The sequence below is a fragment of the Urocampus carinirostris genome, chromosome 7, assembly GCF_059441175.1.
Source record: "Urocampus carinirostris isolate Australia breed hairy pipefish chromosome 7, RoL_Ucar_1.0, whole genome shotgun sequence".
NCBI lineage: Eukaryota > Metazoa > Chordata > Actinopteri > Syngnathiformes > Syngnathidae > Urocampus > Urocampus carinirostris.
The window spans coordinates 24,729,875-24,743,207 of NC_142355.1; the positions used below are offsets into that span (position 1 = coordinate 24,729,875).

A 13,333-nucleotide genomic window follows, 5' to 3' on the forward strand; every position below is an offset into this window, starting at 1 on the left:
TGGGCTGGGCTCCAGCACCCTCACGACCCTACAGAGGATAAGCAGTGCAGATAATGGACAGATTGATGTAAAACTTTGTTTGGTAAAGCTTTCTAATCATTAACATATGCATTTCTAATCTTATCCGCCATATTCTGCAGTATATAAGGCACAAAGGGTTATAAGGCACACTTTCAAATTTTTGGCTGAATTAGGGTATTTGGTGCACATAATGGTTTGGAAATTACGGCAATTACTGGTTAGAATTGATATAACAATATTTAATTGTAACAAACCTCCTGCCAAGCTCCACCCCTCCCTGATTCTTTCCGGTTACCAGGTGTCTCATACCCTAGCTCCCCAAAACGTAACCCTATCCCCCTCACATACACACACAATCACATACACACTCGTGCAGCCGAGTAATAGATCTCATGAGTTATTGAGATGGCCTAGTCATCTCCAACTTAAATTTTTTATTTGCCCAAACGACGAATGAATGCGTTCACTGTCCTCGGTACTGAAACATCGGAAAACGGCACCTTAGTTGAGGTCGTTCCATGACTAACTCTGCCGGGTTCAATCATGCCACAAAGCGGCTTGAGGCATTTTAGAGCTGCGTGGATTACCTAAACAAACTCTTCAGTACTAGGGTGACTCAACCTAACCTTTAACTGGGCTTTGCGTCATGGCCGCCTTTTATCGCATCTTGCTGCTTATGCTCTGCATGGCTTTCATTCACTCACAGGTAAGGATCAAGGTCAGGTATTATTCTTGGAGCTATCATCTATACTATATCAAAACACAAGACCAATTTTTGTCTCTGACATGCACATGGAATTTAAGGGGCGCAGCTCTTTAAAAAAACTATAAAAATGAAAATATACATGGATGTTGACATGTTAAGCAGTGAAACTATTTGAGGCGGTTCGATTCATGGTACAGTATTTTAATTTTGAGCAGTTAGGCTGTGTGTTTTTTTTTCTTAACATTTTACCCATTGTACTGGTCCTGACTTACCCATACCGATACGTAGATCTTGAGTAGTCACCTATTCTACTACTGCATTAATTTATATTTTAAAGAAACACAAATGAATCCCAATAGTCTAGTCAAGTCAAGTCATTTTTATTTGTATAGCCCTAAATCACGAAGAGTCTCAAAGGGCTTCACAGATTATTACACAGACTATTTTTCAGCCGACGAGAAGAGTAGGTTATTCATATGCTATGGAGTAGAAGTGAGTTTTAAGTTTAGATCTAAACATTTCCACTGAGGTTGCAGATCGGATCTCAGGGGGAAGAGCATTCCACAGCACCGGTGCCCGGATGGAGAATGCTCTCGAACCAGTAGAACACTTCTTTGCTCTTGGGATCACCAGAAGACCGGCACTCTCAGATCATAGGCTTCGGACCGGGACATAGGGGGAAATCAGATCTGAAATATAAGATGATCTTTTTGTTATGAGTTTGTATAATACTAAGAGAACCTTGAAATCACATCTAAGGCTAACTGGGAGCCAATGCAGGTTAGCCAAAATCGGTGTTACGTGATCGTACTTTTTTGTCCTAGTTAAAAGCCTCGCTGCGGCATTTTGTACCAGCTGAAGAGACTTGATCCTAGACTTCGGGAGACCAGAGAGTAGTGCATTACAGTAATCGAGACGGGAGGTAACAAACGCATGAATTATAATTTCCGCATCCGACTGAGACAGTTTTTCTTTAAGATTGTATAAATAAAAAAGACAGTATAATATTCCTCTATTCTTCTCATTGCAAAACGTCCACAAAAGGGCAAACCTACTTCTAACATTCTTAATTCTGCAAAAGTAGTGGATCCTCGTCACGATACACTGCTTGGGACAACCTGAATCTGGTGGGATTTTGCTTTTAGCAAACAGTATAAATAGAATTTATAAAAAATATATCCTAAGATGTAACTCTACAATAGACTTACATACTGCTTAGAAAAACCTTAATTAGGATTAGATTTTTTATATAATAACCAAAATAAATTAATCTTCTGTTTCTACCCAGTTTACATTAAAGCAATTGACAAATTGATTTTTTTAAAGAAAAGCTGTAGTACTGTAGTTCAACAAATAATTGATACATCCAACTATTTTAACGTTAGAATTTAGGACATTTTGCAAATCTAGGGTGCTGAAATTAATAATATTACTGTATGATTTAATTTTAACATATAAATAATGATACAATTATCAAGCCATCCGTCCATTGTCTGCACCACTTATCCTCAGTAGGGTCGCGGGGGTGCTGGAGCCCATCCAAGCTGTCTTCGGGCAGTGGGCAGGGGACACAGAGACAGACAACTCACTCATCATTCACAACTAGGGACAATTTGGAGAGGCCAATTAAGCTGACACGCATCTTTTTGGAATGTGGGAGGAAACCGCAGTGCCTGGAGGAAACCCACGCAGGATTGGGCAGATCATGCAAACTCACCACAGGAGGGCCGAATAGCTGGATTTGATTACATGACCAAAGAAATGCCGCGGACCCCCTCACCACTAAGCCGCTGTGATTATATAATTATAATAATGATTTAACATTACTCTAATTTAACAATTGACTAATGGTGCAATATCTTTAAACATGGGCAAACGTTTTTGTTTTCACTCACCATAATAAAATGATACATTTATATGTGCTTTTGAGGAGGGACTGAAAAACAATACATTTGGAAATTTTTAATTTATTTAAAACACATTAAGATGTTTGACCCTTTCTGGGAGATTTATACAGAGGAGGGGATTCCCAGCCCCCTCGCTCAACCCAACTTATATTTTGCAACATCTCGTCGAGAGTCGTTAGGTGACCAAACCCCCCCAATTCCAACCCCTAATACTGCGCGCTAAGCAAGGAGGCAATGGGTAACAATGTTGTAAGTCTTAGGTATAACCCGGCGGAGGCTCGAACCAGCAACTTCCCAGTCTCAGGGCGGGCGCTCTACCCCCTTATCAAAAATATTTTTGTATTTGTTAATCAACTCATTTTTCATATTTGCAACTCTATAACAAATAATTAAAACATTTACACTCTGTTTACATCAATGACATTACATCACTATCAGTTCAGCTGGTTTTGAAACGCTCAGTTTAACTAAAATGTGTTAATTAACCATTTCATGCAGCACAATCATGTACATAATGTTGCAAACTTTTCACATAGTGAGATGATGTGCCCACAGTTTCTCTTTTTCTCCCTATTCATACCAGTGTGTTTTTACTAATTGAATCACTCATGCCGTTCTCTTCAGTTGTGCAATTTTTATCTTAAAGGCTCACTTTGTTTGACAAAACGTTCCTTTTCCTGCGCGTTTTGCCGCTGAAGCCTATTATTCCTGCTTTAATGCTTTATTGTTGCACCCGTCCTTGCTAGTGTTCTAACAAATTACGTACTGCTTTCAGCACATAAAACAGAAATATCTCAGATATTCAATCGATGCATTTTATAAACTGTGAAAATAGAGATGTCTATCTGGCCGTGTTAAGCTTAATCAGCAAAGCCTTTAGTTTCTGTGAAGCTATCTCATCATTTGAGATAAGAAGACATTAAAATAAGGCTTTTAGTGGCAACAAATGGGCACCGGAAACCATTTTAATAATGCCAAAATCTTAAACTGATCACTAAATCTTGACAGTATTCAGAAACCACAGAAGATGGCCTATGAAACAGAATAGCTTCCTGCTTACCCATTTAGAGATTAACTTGATGAATTCTTCCATTGGAGTTTGTCATATACAATCCCTAAAATTTGCTCAAAATATCAGTTTTAAGTTGGTGTCAACGGCTTATTTTGGATGATATGGAAAAGAAAATGTTTTTCCTTGTACAGTGGTACCAGTTTACACGAGCTGAATTTGTTCCAGGATAGTGCTCATAGCTTGAACTGCTTGTGTAATGAGTGAATGCGCCCGATATAAAATGATTAAAAACGAAATGCTTCATTTCTGTCCTCCCGAAAGCATCCGAGTGAACCCTGAATGACTATAAAACACATCTTCCTGATCACTAAAACACATTTAAATATCAATTCAACATAAAAATTACAGTAATAATTAGAAATACGACAATGTTAACAAAAAAATGATGTAGGTTAGGGGTTTGCAAAGTGACGGAGACCTGTCTACCTAAACGTTTTCCCTCATATTTTATATATATTTTTTACATTTCATAGTGTGTACACTGTTTAACAACTTTTATAGACAGAAACAAATCAAAAATATTAATCTCTTCTTTGTCATGATTACTCATTACACTCACCTGTGCCCACTCGTTTGGCGCCAGCTGCTGCTGGTTACCTGATAGGTTGCCCGTCCTATTTTAGCTCGGTTGTTTCTTTCGCCTGTTGTCAGTCCGTCAGCGAACCTCTGTTTTCACAAGGCAAGCATTTTTGTCACCCGTTTTCCACTCGTCCGTTCCTGATTTCCCCGTTTGTGTCCTGCTACGACCCGTTTTTTGACCCCAACCACGTTTTGATCTCCCGTTCTGGCTAACGAGCTGTTTTTCCTTCTAACTACACTACGATCTCCTGGTCCGGAAGATCCACTTCCGCATTCGGGACACGCTCTGATCCCGTGAGCGGCTTGCTTCCTGCGTCCAGCCAGCACCGGATCGCTGGCGCTGCCTTTCCTCTAGATTTCAATAAACTAATGAGTAACGTTACGCATCTGGGTCCTCCTCTTGTTCTGGTCGTGACATTCTTGCCCATTTTGGCTCTAATCCGGATCGTCTGGGTTACTGCTAGCAGACGACAGCGGCATCTGAGATTGTTATATTGTCAACGTATTATATTGTCAAGTAAATAGATGCCGCATTGTGTTTTCATCATTTATTATAGCCTAATAAAGGGAATAGCGACCCTTAATAAGAGGAAGAATTGGCCAATGAGATTGAGAGACTGTTGACAATATTAGCACTTACTGCACACTTAGAATTAAAGGTACTGTAACTTTAAATGAATGTATACGCAAAAATATTTATACAGCACTTTTTTTGCACATAGTAGTTGCATGTGCAAACCAGAATTCTGATGCTGGCAGTAAATGGTCTCTAGTGGTAGCCTCTGTGAATGCTCGTGACCTGGGTTTTTTGTCTGTTTTCTTCCTAAAAAAATTGTATATCAAAATTCTCATGTTTAGCGGTGCTTGTATAAAGACGTACCACTGTACTGTTTGTGCTTTTTTGTGCAGTATAGTTGACGACACTTCCATTGACATGTGACGTCGTATGTTTACCTTAGGTTGATGTTGACGGTGTCAGTCCGTCCACACATTACACCATGACAGTCACTGCGGCGTCTTCAACCAACTTCAGCCCGGGAGTCAGCCGCATGATCACTACTGACGAGGATGGTAAGACGAAAAAAGAAGTATGTCTTGGGCACCTGCACCCACAGCAAATCACACAAATCAAGGCCCCTGTGCCACATCCAACCTCCTAGAAGGTATTCTTCGGCCCCTGAGTAGTAATTCCTTGCTGCATCGTGGTTTACTCCTCGTACATTGTGTTTTGCATAATGATTGACTAAACAGTCCCCTTTTCTTTCTGTGTCTGCCTGTGTATCCATGATGTTACGGTCTGACTTGTCCACCTATGTAAAACAGCTTGATGATCCAACATTACATATGTGCCATTTTTTTTTTTTTTTTTTACACTTCACATTTTTTTAAAAGCCATCATTTCAACAAAACGTTCTGGAACCACAAAAGCACAGGGGCCTGGGCTATGAGGCAGAGGAAGATTCTTTCTATCGGCAACAAAGTTGGACTTCTCGACCCACAATGCTTGTTCTGGTCCCGCATATGGCTCTTTGGCGCTCCCTACTGTCTCCCTCGCACGTTTTCAAAAATATTTGATAATGGAAAAATATATAGTCTCTGTTGGAGGACAAACAGGACACATTATTACTTTTTTCATTGAATACAGATAAAAACAGTATGTATTTCCTTCCTTATACGGCTTATATGAGGCTTTTTTATTTGATTTTACTTTTTAGGTTGACTAGACTTTATGTGTCACTTTAAAATGGTTGAACATTCGATAAATCCGGCCTTTGATTTATCGCATAATGTTTTATTTGGCCCTTGCATCACCTCTGTTGTACACTTTTACTTGGACAGGCAGCACTTACTCATCCATCCATCAATTATCTGTACCGCTTTTCCTCAGTAGGGTCCCGGGGGTGCTGGAACCCATCCCAGCTATTTTCGGGCAGTGGGCAGGGGACACGATGAACTGGTTGCCAGCCATTCGCAGGGCACACGGAGACAGACAACTCACTCGCTCATTCACACCTAGGGACAATTTTGACAGGCCAATTAACTTGCATGTTTTTGGAATGTGGGAGGAAACCGGAGTGCCCGCAAGCACGGATAGAACATGCAAACTCCACACAGGAGGTTCGATCTCATTACCTCAGAACTGTGCCGCACACGTGCTAAACACTGCTCCACTGTGCTGTCCTGTTGTTACTCAACCAACTGCTAAATTTCAGCTGCCTAAATATGTCTGTGGAAAGAAGGTAGAATCCCCACTAAAGTACCAGTAAAGACAAGTTCTTTAATTGTCTTTGTGAAAAGAGTTCAACAAGAACACATACTTTTTACTTTCAAGTGCACCACTGCTTTGAAAAATACATTCTCAAATGTTTTTATTTCTTCTGGTAATGTAATTATTGAATTCAAGAATAGAATGTGTCAGTCCTCGGGATTGTAACTATTGTATTCCTTCCCGGTAATATGTTTGAACTACTCGATGAATGACTCAGTAATGGTCGTGAATGTCACTTTTAAGTGAAGAACTGTGGAAACATGAACACGCTTCCTCCCTTTCGCTAGCACACTTGCTTCAATAACGCTTCTCTTTGAGTTGTCAAGTGCTACTTTCCAGGAACAGAAGGGGAATTATTGACAGCTGGTAACATGTAGAGCTCCCACTTCGCATTTATATGGATTAAAACTGTTATTTTATTGTCACAGCCTTGCTTTAAAAAAGGATATTGAAAAAAAAAATCCACATTCATTGCACTTTAAATTCAAGGATTAATCAGTAAGCCTTATTCACATATGTTACACCCTATTCATTTCAATCAACAGGAATTCCAATTATGTATGCAACACGCCAAATTGCCTCATTAATCTTAAAACCAAGTGTCTCCTTCTCTTAGTGGGCATACGATTGTACAGAGCAAAAGATTTGTTACCAGCATGGGTAATATGTAAAATAACCTAAACAAACTGGTAATGATTAATAACTCTGATAATAATCTGCACAATCTTGCAAGCTACAGCAAACCCCACTAAATAGCTGAGTAAGTCACTCCAATGCAGTTTCCCTAAAACAAGACAGATGCATTCTAAACTCTGAAAAGTCACTGAAAAAAATGACTGTCAGAAGTAGAACTGGCAGTAGACCCAAACGCATAACGTTTTACTCAAAGCTTTATTGGAGAATCGAGGAAATCAGGCGCAAGGAAACAAAAAACAGCGATCCGGTGCTCGCTGGGCAGGAGGAGCAGCAAGCCCTTGCAAACGAAGCGTGGTCGTAGATTGGAAGTAAGTCGAGCAGCATGGACGGGAGAACGGAACGTGGTCGAAGGACGGAACCAAGTCGGGCAGCCGGGACAGGAGATCGGAGCATGGTCGGGGATCGGAGAAGATCGGGAAGCCAGGGAAGGACGAGCAGGAAAAAGGACAGGACGGGAAAGACGGGATCCAAAATCAAAAAGTGCTTGCCTTGCATGTGCGGAGGTTCGCTGACGGACTGACAAGGAGTGAATGAGAACGATATGTTTAAATAGGGGGTGAACTAATTAGTGAACAAGTGGAAGCTGTGGCTAAACAAGTAAGAGCAGGCAAGAGCAATGAGAAAATCATGCCAATGACTTGTAAATTATGTTGCCAATAAATAAACTACTGTACTTATTTTTCAGAGTAAAATGTTCTTGTTTCGGTAGTTTCTCTCATTTTATTTGTTTTTCTTATGTCACGGTTCCCATGGCGCCCAATTGGCCCCGCCCATGTGTTGTGAGCTGTGGCTCATTGACTGATTGGCTTTCCGTCTATTTAAGCTCAGTGCTCTCACTCTTAATTTGTCTGTCCGTCAACGAACCTCTGCCCCGCAAGACGTGGGTTTTGACTCATTCTTGTTGCCTGCTGGTATTTCCTGTCCGGTATTGTTCCCGTTTATTTTTGTCCCGTTTAATATCGTTTCCAGTTTCGTTCCTGTCTATTTTTTGCACTGTTTGTTATTCTCTCCAGTTTTTGTCCTGTCTAGTTTGTCCTGTTTAATTTCGATATCCTGTTTCATTATCAATCGTGTCTGTCCCGTCCTGTCCGCTATCGAACCCAACCGTCCAATATATACTCGAGCAATTGGTATCGATCTGGTCGGCCTCTGGCTTCCTTTCATTTCACGGCAGACTGCTGCCTAACGTGTATGACTCCCCATTTCCCGTAACATAAAAGGCTTGCGTGAGAAACGTCACGCGTTTGGGTCCTGATCCTGTCCCGGTTCATGACATCTTATTTTTTTATTCATTTATTTTTTTTAGTAACGGACAGGTCATTGATTATTTCAAATATATAACTATTTGACAGAAAAATCATAAAATAAGAAAAATGTTTAAAGTGAGCAAAACTATCTACCAGCAGAAAAGAAAATCTAATACTTTGAATTATTGTTAGTACATTTATTTCATTCTTTTTTTCAAACTATACTGTTTGCTGTTCACTTGCATTATTATCTGTAAAAAAATTGGAAAAAAGATAAATGGATAGATATAATATGGCTCTTTCAACATTTTGGGTTGCCAACCCTGTCATTGCCCGATCTGTTATGTAGAATGTGTGTTTCTCCAATTCATATGGAAACACCTTTTTTTAGAATGAAAAAAACACATTACACTTGCCAGCCAATTAAAATGAAAATATTTAATCAAAGTAATTGAGTTAAATACCAGACACGCTGAAGAGGTTTTTTTTTTTTTTTTTTTCCCAAGTTCCAGGGCCACCCACAGCACTAAAAGGGCATCCTGTAGGCTCCAACGGGATTTTGCTATCCTGGATGATGCCTCCTGATACCAGCGATGTTGACGAATATGTCATCAGGTATTTGTGGTTTATTTGTTTCGCAATTCATTTTAAAAATCAAAATGCTTTGAGTTGACCCGCCCAAATCTTTTTAAGGTACAAGGAAGTGTGTCCCTACCCGGATGCTGACTTTACATATGTAAGGGAAGCCCTGGACGTCCCGGAGATTCTTCTCACGGAATTCACCTCGGGTTCCACGTATCAAATTCAGGTATTTGTGCGAGTGGTCGCTATCTAATGCGACACTACAATACATACATTTTTACTATTTTTACAGGATCATTAAACATTTACACTGGTCCTTCAAATGTTTCAATTGGGTTATAATCCTTTTCCTCTTAGTATTTCCAGAGGAGATATTTTAATGGATTCCTAGGTCAAGGATGAGCAAGCTTTTAGAGTCTGGGGCTGCATCTGCTCCGAAAACGTGGCCAGACGCCTGGGGCTGGAGACTCATCGGGTTTTTCCACATTTGCATTACTGAATACATAAACCGGTACATGTTTGTTGTTTTTAGATAGATTAGTTTCATCAAATTGGTTTTGAAACACTCAGAATTAAGACAAAATAATAAGTTAAGTCCCTGTTTTAAGAACTGATATTTAGTTTTGCAGTACAATTGCAGAATTTTGTAGTATTTTTGTAGAGTTATGTTAGTAGTATTTCCGGAGTATTATTATAGTTGTATTTTGCCTTTTTTTTGTAGTATTTTACTGTTGTATCAGTCATGGAATTTCTGTAGTACAGTATTACTGTAGTAATATTTATATAGTATTAATATAGATGTATTTTTGTTGTATTTTGGTGGTATTTTTGTATTAGTATTTCTTTCATAATATCTTTGTAGTATTAGTGTAGTTGTATATTTGAAATATCTATGTAGTATTTCTCTTGTAATATATTTGTAGTATTACTGTTTTAGTATTTCTGTAGTGCTTCTGTAGTAGTATTTTCGTATTATAACTTCGGTATCTTGTGTTAACATTTCTGTAGTATTTGTTTTGTTCTGTTTTTTTTTCCCCAGAATTAAAGGAAAATAAGATAATTGTCAAAAACCGGAACAGGATCATGACCCAAATGTGTGACATTTCTCACACAAGCCTTTTATTTTACCTGAAATGGGGAGTTATGCACGTTAGGCAGCAGTCTGGCGTGGAATGACAGGAAGCCAGAGGCCGACGAGATCAATGCCAATTGCCCGAGCAAATATCAGACAGATGGGGTCGATAGGGGACAGGACGGGACAGACAGGATTGATATCAAAACAGGACATTGAAATTAAACAGGACAAACTAGACGGGAACGAAACTGTAAACGATATTAAACAGGACAAAATAAACGGGAATAATACCGGACAGGAAATACCAACAGGACACAGGACCGAGTCAAAACCCATGTCTTGCGGGGCAGAGGTTCGTTGACGGACTGACAAAAGAAGAGTGAGAGTACTGAGCTTAAACAGATGATAAGCAAATAATAAGTCCCTGTTTTTAAGCACTCAAATTGCTATTAAGTTTGGTAGTAATTTTGAAGCATTTCTGTAGTAGACTCACATAGGGATGAAGCTGGCAGCCCAAACAATGTTTTATTAGTGTTTTTTATTTACTGTTATATACATTGCCATAATATTTTTACCATTCGTCCCGCGGCCCTTATTATAAAGTCTGACGGGCCGCATGTGGCCCTCAGGCCACAGTTTGCCCATTCCTGTTGTACGGAGTAGATTAAATTAATGATTGACATCATATTAAAACTATATCTATAATTAATATACTTCATCAATCTCCAATTGGCTTGAAACCAGTCCAGGGTGCAGCCTGGCTCTTGTCCAGCCTTCCAGGAAAAGCTCCAGCTCACTCGTAATAAGGAAAAGAGCAATGGAAAATGGTTGGTGGCTGGATATGATTGAATAAATTATTGACTGTTTCTTACTTCAAGGATTTGCTCCCTGAGTAATTTTCTCTGTTTTAATGTCAAGTCGCAAATTATTTCCTCTATTACTGTCGAAAATTTCCAATCAAGTAAAGGAAGTCGTTTTTTTCTCATTGAAAATGTTCAAAAACATTTGCTGCTATGGCTGATTTATATTAGTCATAACCACTACGGAAAACACATTTTTTCATGTTACCTAATTAGTAATTCTCTTTAGTTCCAAAACATCCCTTATCAAAATTAATTTGTGTTGATACACTAGCCATTGGATGGTGCCAAAGCTGTTCGACTCTTAGAATATCCTGAGGACCGGGAACTGCTTTTATTCCAGCAAGGCAAATTCTAAGGTAGTATAAGGTTCTTATTTTCACCAGTTTATCATATTTCTTAAAAAAAATAAGAAAATTGCTCCTTTAAAATCGGTAAAAGTAACTGGTTTTGCATAATGAATGTAATATTTCTCGTTTCGAGAAATACTTTCTACCAAGATTACAAAGACAATCCTTATATTGAAGTCAAGTCATGCTTATTTGTATGGCTCTCAATCACAAGAAGTCTCAAAGGGCTGTAGAGACCACTAACTACTATTAGACCATACCCTGATCTAAAACCATCATGAGGGCAAGGAAAAACTCAAAAACCTCAGCATGGGGAGAATGAAAGAACCTTGAGAAGAGGCCGCACATTGTAATTAGAGTGCTGTGAAAATTATGAATGTTCTGTATAAAATATGACTTATTTATTTTTAAAAAAAGGTAATCCCACCCCTACTTTTTATGTTCTCTCAATTGTGATGACACAGCGTCTTTGTTTTACTGTCCTTGCTGTGCAAAACATTTTATTGTGCCATCCAACAGATGACTTGAAGTGAAAACATAAAAGTTAGAAAACATAAAAGTTAGAAGAGATGCTCTTTTATTAGTAACATAAAAGCAAATGACTTAAAAACAAGCTACATTTTCTCATCTAGTAGATTTCAGATGACATTTTTTTTCTGATCTGGGTTGAATATATTTCTCAAAATGGGCATACACATCTACCACCTACAAGATAAAACAATCCAAATGATTTCTTTATTCAGGATTCGTAACAGGGCTTGAAAACTTGAAAATGCTTTCACGGATTGAAACGTGTTTGAATTTTTGGTGAAGTGCTTGTAAATTCTAATAATTGTTGCCATGGTCCACAAGCCTGCTTAAAAATGATGCCGACACTGCACTCTGGTGGCTTTACTTTGCCATTGCATTTCTTCCCTCGTGATTTACAGCAGCCTGCATTAGTTTGTATGACACTGTCTTATTAAGATATGTGCCCAATATGACGGGTGCATGCAAAACCTAAACAGGGCACTATTAGATGGATAGATAGATGGATAGATACGTCATTCATCCCCGTGGGGAAGTTCGCAGTTATTAGACGAGTATTAGTGCAAGGATTACTACATCCATGCTTTTTCTGCCCTCGTTACCCCCATTTCGGTTGCGGGGTTGACAAAAAACAATCTGCCACGATAAAAACTTTTTATCGTGGCAAATTATTTTATTAAGAAAAAAGTCTAATTAATTATTATTATTAGTAGTATAACCACTTTATTTCATCTTCAAGCAAACATGGTTCCTACAATAAAAATAAAGTACTCTGCTAAAAGTCCAGTAGGATTAATGCAGTAAAATATTTATTATATCATGTAAAAAATTCCTTATTTTGTTGATAAAAATTTTGCTATTTCATATGACATCAAAAATAATTCCTATAATAAATGCTCTTTTACTTTATAGAAAAACATTAACGATATGGCGCGTTGTTTGAGTTGTCCCTAAAAAAGTTGAAAGTAGAATATTTTGTTTATTAAATATGTGTATTTTTTCCCCACCGCACATATTTGCTTTTGTCTCACTTTTAGCAAAGCTGTTCGGAGCGAGACACATTAGCTAGGAAGAATCCTCGTCTGTGTGGTTTTATTTTGTTTTTATTTGTTAGTGCAGTATGAAATTGGTGAAAGTATGAAAAGGCCAAATGCAAACTCACACCCCAAGAAAGATAAAACAGAGTATATTGAGCGCGTCCACGAAATGCACATACTTGCAGGAGCTTCACAAGCCATGATATGCTGCCGTGAATAAAAATTGTCCTAATTCCGCACATCTCCTTGAATTGACTTGAAGACAAGTCAAAAATAAATCATAAAAATGAAAAAAATCCACTCAAATCAGCAATTCTTTAGGATTTTTTTTTTCGTGTAATAGTACCAGAGTACCCAACAGTGCTGGAGAAGAACAAACCTGAAATTGCAAAGCGACAGCCCAA

The 13,333-nt window shown here is 38.6% G+C and overlaps 1 protein-coding gene across 1 annotated transcript in view; it reads left to right on the top strand.

Moving 5' to 3' along the window:
* Window positions 1–667: 667 nt before the first annotated feature.
* ptprq (protein tyrosine phosphatase receptor type Q) overlaps window positions 668–13,333 on the top strand; it is a 91,483-nt gene continuing 78,817 nt past the window's right edge. The window contains exons 1-4 of the mRNA XM_088339324.1: window positions 668–727; window positions 5,245–5,356; window positions 9,004–9,112; window positions 9,191–9,305. Of these exons, the coding sequence (XP_088195450.1) occupies window positions 668–727; window positions 5,245–5,356; window positions 9,004–9,112; window positions 9,191–9,305 (396 nt within the window). The remainder of the gene's footprint in view (window positions 728–5,244; window positions 5,357–9,003; window positions 9,113–9,190; window positions 9,306–13,333) is intronic.